Source organism: Patiria miniata, unplaced genomic scaffold, assembly GCF_015706575.1.
Source record: "Patiria miniata isolate m_02_andy unplaced genomic scaffold, ASM1570657v1 HiC_scaffold_15, whole genome shotgun sequence".
Classification (NCBI taxonomy): Eukaryota; Metazoa; Echinodermata; class Asteroidea; order Valvatida; family Asterinidae; genus Patiria; species Patiria miniata.
The window spans coordinates 3,796,151-3,804,102 of NW_024037053.1; the positions used below are offsets into that span (position 1 = coordinate 3,796,151).

General features: G+C 40.5%; 1 protein-coding gene across 1 annotated transcript; it reads left to right on the forward strand.

The window, feature by feature from the left end:
• Nucleotides 1-2,938: 2,938 nt before the first annotated feature.
• LOC119722471 (cytochrome c oxidase assembly factor 7-like) lies at nt 2,939-7,236 on the forward strand. Its single transcript, XM_038192604.1, has 3 exons — nt 2,939-3,149; nt 4,581-4,721; nt 6,292-7,236. Exons 1-3 carry the CDS (start codon nt 3,047-3,049, stop codon nt 6,726-6,728), a joined length of 681 nt encoding a protein of 226 aa, XP_038048532.1. The 5' UTR covers nt 2,939-3,046; the 3' UTR covers nt 6,729-7,236.
• The last annotated feature ends 716 nt before the right edge of the window (nt 7,237-7,952 follow it).

Below are 7,952 nucleotides of genomic sequence, written 5' to 3' on the forward strand. Positions count from 1 at the left end.
TTGCCCAAAATTCCATAGGGCAAAGAAAAGGTCCTCAGTATTTCACCAACCAAGTTTGCAGACTCAATTCAATTTTTAAATGAGACATTTCTTCTATATTTGGCACATGAGAGGGAAGTCAAGTGATTTCAAAATGAGGCAAAAGACTAGACCGGTACATGTCCAACCATGGTCCAGTTATTTGAAAAGACTGACCTCTTCATTCAGTGTCATTAGTCTGGTGGCGGACTATGGAGAAATGTGTAGTACATTGAGACTAGTTCCAGGTTCATGTCACATGGTTCTTTTGGCACTTAAGCGGTGTTGGACTGGTTGTTTCCGATGCCAGTCTATTTTCTTGTATTGCATGTTTTCAAAACCTTAAGTTTTGTGACTCTCATGTATACACAGTCTTGAGAGTCCCAAATTTTCGGACTAGGAGAAGCCTACCCCTCAGACTACAAATGCAACAAAATTTAACACTGGTTCAAAGCTGTCGTGGATGCTTTATCAGTCAATGGATCTTATTCACTAGGGACCACGATCGTGGTCCCTGAATCTGTTGAATGAGATGGTGCCAGACTATTTTATGATTGGCTTGCATTCCAAGCGTCACTTTCATTTTTGTTTAAATGTGACTGAAAACATTAAGTTTGTTTAATTACAAGTTTTAAATTAATCATCAGAGCAGACTGGTATTACTGTCTAATAAACTTCTATTTTATTGCTTTCATTTCTTCTCGCGAATTCCAAAAAATGAGGACTTTGCCTCGCTTTAAATTAAACATTCATGAATAAAGACTACATAAGTGTCAAGGTACATTGCTGAATAAGTACCAGTGCTGATGCTCATCCTTTGCGAGGCACAACGCAACAAAACCTACTGTTGCATTTTGGTTGTATTTTGTTGCATTCATAAAGTTGGTGGGGTCAGGATTGAGATTTACACATTAATGGAAGGGGTTCAACAAACAGAAAAGCTCCTGTCTGATAATTTCTTTCTGGATGTGTGTAGTCGTAACTATTTAGGATGGATGACAATACATGTATGTGTCAGTGGACGAAGTTGAAACGTAGCCTTTTGAATGGCAAGTGTACTACAGTGCTTGGCAGCACATTTTATTTTTGGGTTCCCAAAAGTAAACAAATACTTTAAGGCTCAAAGTCGATTGGGGGTAATAAGAGGATGAAATTGCTACCTCCATATTTTTCCTATCATGTGAATTTTCTTTTGTAAAATTCATTAATTTTTCTCCCGGAAATGCAGGATTATTGCATTTTATGTTTGCATGTGTAATGTACAAAGTAATATTACTGTTATTATTCAGGTTTGGTTCAGGTTAGTTTTTAATTTGTTTTATATTGTCTAATAATATGCTTTGCCTACATGTAGGTGGAATACTGAAGAGTTTCAGCCACTCAAATTTTGTGCCACATCACAAAACACTAAAAACTAAAGCAAACTGCACACATTTTGTTCTCCAACAACATCCTCAATATATTTTTGTTGAATAAGTGTACATTTTTCCTATTCTTTGTTGTATGAAAATGTTTCATACTTTTGTGGCACAACAGCATTTGTATCTCTAATTTTCGTTCCATCGTGTTTAGTCTTGGGAAATAAAATTTAGTCGGCCAGATTGGAGAATGGTGGTGTCCAGTGTGCATTATTGAATGAAGTACTGTCGACATGGTATCATCATTTGCAGGGGTGTGAAATCTCAGCTTAAAAGCTGATTTCAGCTTTTATTGTTTTGGATTGCAGCTTTTTTCCCCTCACTTGCTGTGTACAAAGGTATAGCAGATTTCCAAAGTTCAGCTTTTTACACCTTTTTCAGCTGTTTTCAGCTATTTTTATCAGTGGTCACTCACACCCCTGCATTTGATTGTATACGTCTGCGCGGCAGTTTAATAAGCCTCTGCACTAATGACGTCACACTTTGTTTACATATGCCCTTTCCTATGGAGGCAGTGGGGGTCCACGGTCCACTGGGCACCATATGAAAGCACAGACGTAAACAAAGTGTGACGTCATTAGTACAGAGAGGCTTATTCGGCCATCCAGAACTACCCTCACAAAATGAATTCCTGCAACATACAGTTTTTGCCGGGGAAGAACGTTGATTAGGCCACAAAACTAAATTACATGTATTTTCTATCACCTTACACAACCTAGGAAATCATGCAGAACCTAAACCCTTTTATAACCAAATTTGAAAGCAACAAGCAAAAACATAATGTTGCCGCCCCAACCTAGTTTTGCGGACATTAACCTGTATTTTTGTGTGTTAAAGTTGGTACATACGTGCTTTTTCAAAATTTTGATTTTCTTTTCCGAGCGAAATTAAACGGAATATGATTCCCTGTAAGAAATAAATTTGCTTGTTTGTTTTTGCAGGCCTTTATACAGTTTTAAAAATTTGTTTGAAGTGGCGCGCTCCAGTTCAGAAATTGCGCACACTATTCAGATCGAATCAAGAGTGTCCCGCTCTTAATTCAAAATTTGAAATCAATATAATTATTTCTTGTCGTTGGCCGATTTTTTTCGTGCAATGTCTCATTGGAAAGCTCATGACTAATGTTATGCTAGAAAATTATCAATTCAATTTGAAAATCTATTTTGCAAGGTGCGACACCCAAAAAGCACGCATGCATCAACTTGAAAAATTATTCAATTTTGGGTCGAGTTTTTATACTTCAAATTTCAAAACATAATTGTACAATTCACATGGTCCATAATTTTGATGAGGCTAGAATTTTAAAGAATTCATGCAGCTAAAGTGATTTAGCTCGTTTATGGGCAATCCTCAGTCTCGTTTAATCAATAAAAGAGAATTTCTTGCGATTTGTCCATCGAAACTGCACGCAAGAGCTGACTGATAAACGTAAGTAGCGCCCTCTATACGAAATATATAGAGGGCGCTCTTCGAAATATTTTGTTTGGAAGAGAGGGCGCTCTTTTAATGCCGCGAGATTATGAGGAGAATTACATAATGCAACCGGCTTGTGATCTTGGGCTGGAGTATTTTATTTTTCAAGCCGCAAAAATAATGAAGAAACCACAAACATGAATAATGTCAATTTCAAAAGCGAAGAGGAGGTGAAGGGGTATCTGGAGAACCTGGAAACAGAGTATAGTTACCAGTGCTATCGCGAGAAATCCGGTGAAGGTAGGCAGAAGTGAACTGGGGTTAACACTCGTCACTGCTCGTCTCGTGTTAACATGGTTAATAATTTAATAACTCCATCATGCAGTGTGAGAATAGCCAGACAGGGCTCTGAAGTGCTCTGAAACATGCAAAACTAAATCAGGCCCACTTTACTCACAGTTTAGCCAGTAAATTTCTCCAAACATTCCACTAGGGCAAAGAACATGTCCTCAGTATTCCACCTACCAAGTTTGCAGACGTGACTCAATTCAATTTTTAAAGGGGATTTTTCTTCAATATTTTGCACATGAGAGGGAAGTCAAGTGATTTCAAAATGGGGCTAAATACTAGACTGGTACATGTCCATCCATGGTCCAACTATTTGAAAAGACTGACCTCTTAATTCAGTGTCATTAGTCTGGTGGCTTGACTATGGAGAAATGTGTAGTAAATTGAGACTAGTTCCCGCTTCATGCCACATGCTTCTTAAATTTTGTTGGTGTGGTTGATTGATGCAGTACTGAAGCTGTGTTGGACTGGTTGTTTTAGGTGCCAGTCTATATTCTTGTTTTGCATGTTTTCAGTACCTTAAGTTTTGGGACTCTCATACACAGTATTAAGAGTCCCAAATTTTCGGACTAGAGAATAGCTAGCTTGAAAAAAATTGGAAGTGTGAATCGAAAGTGCCTGGCCTACCTGTTTTGAACCAGGAAAAATCGATATTTTATGACGTCCCTGTGGTAGCAATTTGGAAATATTCTGTCTTTTCTTACCAAATTGGAAGTGTTGCCATATTCTTTCCAACACTGTTGGAAAGAATATTGCAACCAGATGCCACTTCAGCGGTTAATTGTGTACAAAGTCTGTGGAGAGTCATGAAAAGTTTCTAAGTAGTAACTTCCTAACAAAATTGGAAATGTTTCTCAGTCCCAGATGTTTTATTGAAATGACTGACCTTCATTGAGATGATATATGGCTCTCTGTTATGAAGAAAAAAAGTGGCTGAGTGGACAGTGCGTGTATCTCATGATTGAGAGATCACTGGTTAAACTACTGGCTAGTGACATTTTCATTTTTTTTTTTCATCCCAAAAAATTTATTAATTTTTTTTTTTTTAAATTGACTCCATCACTCAATTTCAGTGTTTTACATTTTCTTTTTTATGATTCGTGGCCCTGGAGGATTTTTTTAAACAAAAAAAAATCCCAGAAATTATAAAATGGTCTGATTCCCATCTCGTGGATATGAAGTCACAACGACAATGTTGCCGCCGAACCAAACTAAGATGTGTCACAGTAAAAATTTCTAGTCCCCAAAAAACAGTCACTGCGGGCATGTTCAGTGCCTATTCGGTAAAATATCGTTTACTAAATGAAAGCCAGATCCGGCTAAATATCCACTACCTTTAATTTATTATTTGCTTGAACTTTTGATAAAATCATATCTCTCCAGGTTGCTACAGGCTTGGTGAGTTCTTCGCTGGCATTAAGGGCGACTTAGGCAAGGCAGCCTCAGCCTATCAGGCAAGCTGTGACAAGTACGATCACTTTGTGTCCTGCAACAAGCTGGGAGCGTTGCATTTGTACGGCAAAGGTACGATATAAAATTGAAAATGTGACTTCTTGAAAGGAGTTTATATCATTTTTCTGTTAATTTATATTTCAATTCCCATATGAAGAAGCACACTCCGCTTTTAAGTCACTGCCAACAGATCAACATTCAGATTTCAGAAGTACATGAACCCCAACCCCTTACAGGTTTTCTCTAGGCACCCTGCCAAATGCAACAGAATACAACCTGGCTGAAATGAGAACCCTGCTAAATGCAACAAATTGCAACAGTGGATTCTGTTGCATTGTGCAGTGAACCCAGGGCATACCGGCCTTGGCACCAAGCAGTTACCCTGCTAAATGCAACCAAATGCAACAGTGGATTCTGTTGCATTGTGCAGTGAAAACAGGGCATACCAGCCTTGGCACCAAGCAGTTACCCTGCTAAATGCAACCAAATGCAACAGTGGATTCTGTTGTATTGCCTTGGCACTATGATCAGTTACCCTGCTAAATGCAACCAAATGCAACAGTGGATTCTGTTGTATTGCCTTGGCGCCGAGCAGTTACCCTGCTAAATGCAACAAATTGCAACAGTGGATTCTGTTGCATTGCCGTGGCACTATGATCAGTTACCCTGCTAAATGCAACCAAATGCAACAGTGGATTCTGTTGCATTGCCTTGGCACTATGATCAGTTACCCTGCTAAATGCAACCAAATGAGGATTCTGTTGTTTGGCCTTGTCACTATGAGCAGTTACCCTGCTAAATGCAACCAAATGCAACAGTAGATTATGTTGCATTGCCTTGGCACTATGATCAGTTACCCTGCTAAATGCAACAAACTGCAACAGTGGATTATGTTGTACCAGCCTTGGTACTATGAGCAGCTACCCTGCTAAATGCAACAAGATGCAACAAAGCACAGGGATTTGAGTTGCATGCTAAATGCAACAGTATGCAACAATTTTTTACCAGTGCTGCTTTCCGTTGCATTTAGCAGGGTTAGAGTTTAGTTTACATGTGAACAAATTGATAGTTTCTTTTGAATGAAAAATTGTGAAAGCCTAGGGGACAATGCCCCCTTGCCCCTTCTGTTGCCAATGGACATAGTGATTGAAAATTGCTAACAAGAGCCAATTCATAAGGCCTCCAGCTCTAGAGAGTAATAATAATAATAATAATAATAACAACAATCTACATTTAAGAACGCTTTTATTAGTAAACTAAATCTTAGTGCTTACAGTATTATTATTACCCCTGATCATTGGGCCAATTAAACATTCCAAATACCATCTCAGCTCCCTGGGGAGTATACAGCTCGATGCTGCCTGTTAGGCGCAAGGAAGCTAATTCAATCACAATAACCATCTCTGCCCTGACAGTTACCCATTTACTCCTGGGTGGGGAGAAGCAATGAGTGACAAAGTGCCTTGCCCAAGGGCATACGCACCATAACCCCAGGCTGGACTCGAACCCACAACCTGCAGAATTACCTGCAGGCCACGAATTCAATTCCCTTAACCACTATGGCACTCCAGTACGTGGTATTCTTAGGAATTGGTTCATAGTACAGTCAAGATTGATGATATTACGTTTCCTCTGTTCCAAGGTCTTGACAAGGACAGGAAAAAGGCAGTGGACTACTTTGTCAAGAGCTGCGAGGGTGGGTACATGACAGGGTGCTACGGAGCTGGTGTGGCCCTGAGCGGAGGGGAGACCAAAGACCCGCCCCGGGCGGCCGCCTACCTGCAGCGGGCCTGCGACAGCGACCACCAGGAGAGCTGTTTCCAGCTGGGCAGCATCTACCTGCAGGGGCTGGAAGCGGTAGAGAAGGACATGGCCAAGGCTTTCCGCTACACGCTCAGAAGCTGCCAGCTAGGCCACATGTACGGCTGCGCCAACGTCAGCCGCATGTACAAGATGGGAGACGGGACGGAGAAGGATCAGAAACTTGCCGACGAGTTCAGAGCAAAGGCCAGAGAGCTGCACAGACAGGCCAAGGAGAAGGCCGCCCAGCTGACATTTGGAGAAACGGGCGGCAAATGACGATGCAGTGAGTTTTGAGTCCACGCCGGTTGTTGTTGAAAAAGAACCAGCACGGCTGTCGTTTTGCAGAAACGGGTAAAAACTTGTACGTTCGTGTAGTTGATGTAGGAGTCGGGAGCAGTAGTGTCTCAAGAAATGGGCCAAGATTATAATGGATTGACTTGGTCTAGTCAGTATTGCCTGATGTAGATGAATTCATCCTTGTGCTTTCTATAAAACCTTAAAATGTGGACAATTTGTGTTACCTCTGCCGTAACCCGTAACCTTTGTTTTGTAACTGATAATGATTTTTAGTTCGTTAAAAACTGTAGTTCAGTTCATCCACTTCTTCCCACTTTTAGACCTATTACCAAGTACATGCACATTGACGGACTGTGCACTGTTATCAAAGCAGTACTGAAAGGGAAAATAGTGGGCCCAATAATACAGGTGAAAGTCAAGGTGCGAAAATAGAATATGGATAGGGAAGGCGGGAGGGTGGACCGTACAACAGAAACATGTGCCGTTTCGTAGGACTAGTTCAAGTATTATACAAATATAACATGGTTTGAGGGTGGACAGTCGATATTCGCTCCCCGAGGTATTGGAAATTGACTAACTATTCGCCTCGGGAACTAGTTTGTTAACTTCCAATACCGAGGGGAGCCAATATCCACTGTCCAACCAAACTAAACCATGTTATATTTGTTTTACTATACTCATACATATTCAGTTGCCGATTTTTTTTTTTATATAAAGCACCTAAAAAACAAATTCGGAAAAACTTGTACAGCTCACCAAAATAATATTGTTGCTCAACTTCACTAGTTCGGTTCGTTTGCAATACAGTAACTACAGTTGTAAATACAGTTGTTTGTGTACAACTTTCTTACATAGGAGGCATCTTTATTGTCCATAAATTTTCTCCAGCACGACATCATTGAGCTCGAAAAATTAACATTTTAAGGTAACCGTGCAAAAATGCTTCTCTCTTGGGCGATGTTCACGCGTGCGTACCACACCGGTAAGACAGTTCCTCGATTGCTTTGTAAAGAGCAGGCGTAGTAGACTGTCGCACGGGTAACCCGTGCGACAGTCTACTACGCATGCGTATTTAGCCTGTGCGTGAATCCTCGCGCGTGCGTTTTGTAAACAGCAATAATAACATCTGACACGTGATGGTGAATTGACCAGTGAGAGTTCGGCGCTAGATCATGAATATGTATGAGGTATAGTAACACCCGT

Excerpts from the sequence above, each read along its gene's own strand:
- LOC119722471 (XM_038192604.1), top strand. The coding sequence starts at position 3,047 with ATGAATAATGTCAATTTCAAAAGCGAAGAGGAGGTGAAGGGGTATCTG. Across the intron at positions 3,150-4,580 it reads TCGCGAGAAATCCGGTGAAG|GTTGCTACAGGCTTGGTGAG; the intron begins GTAGGCAGAAGT and ends ATATCTCTCCAG. Across the intron at positions 4,722-6,291 it reads GTTGCATTTGTACGGCAAAG|GTCTTGACAAGGACAGGAAA; the intron begins GTACGATATAAA and ends CTCTGTTCCAAG.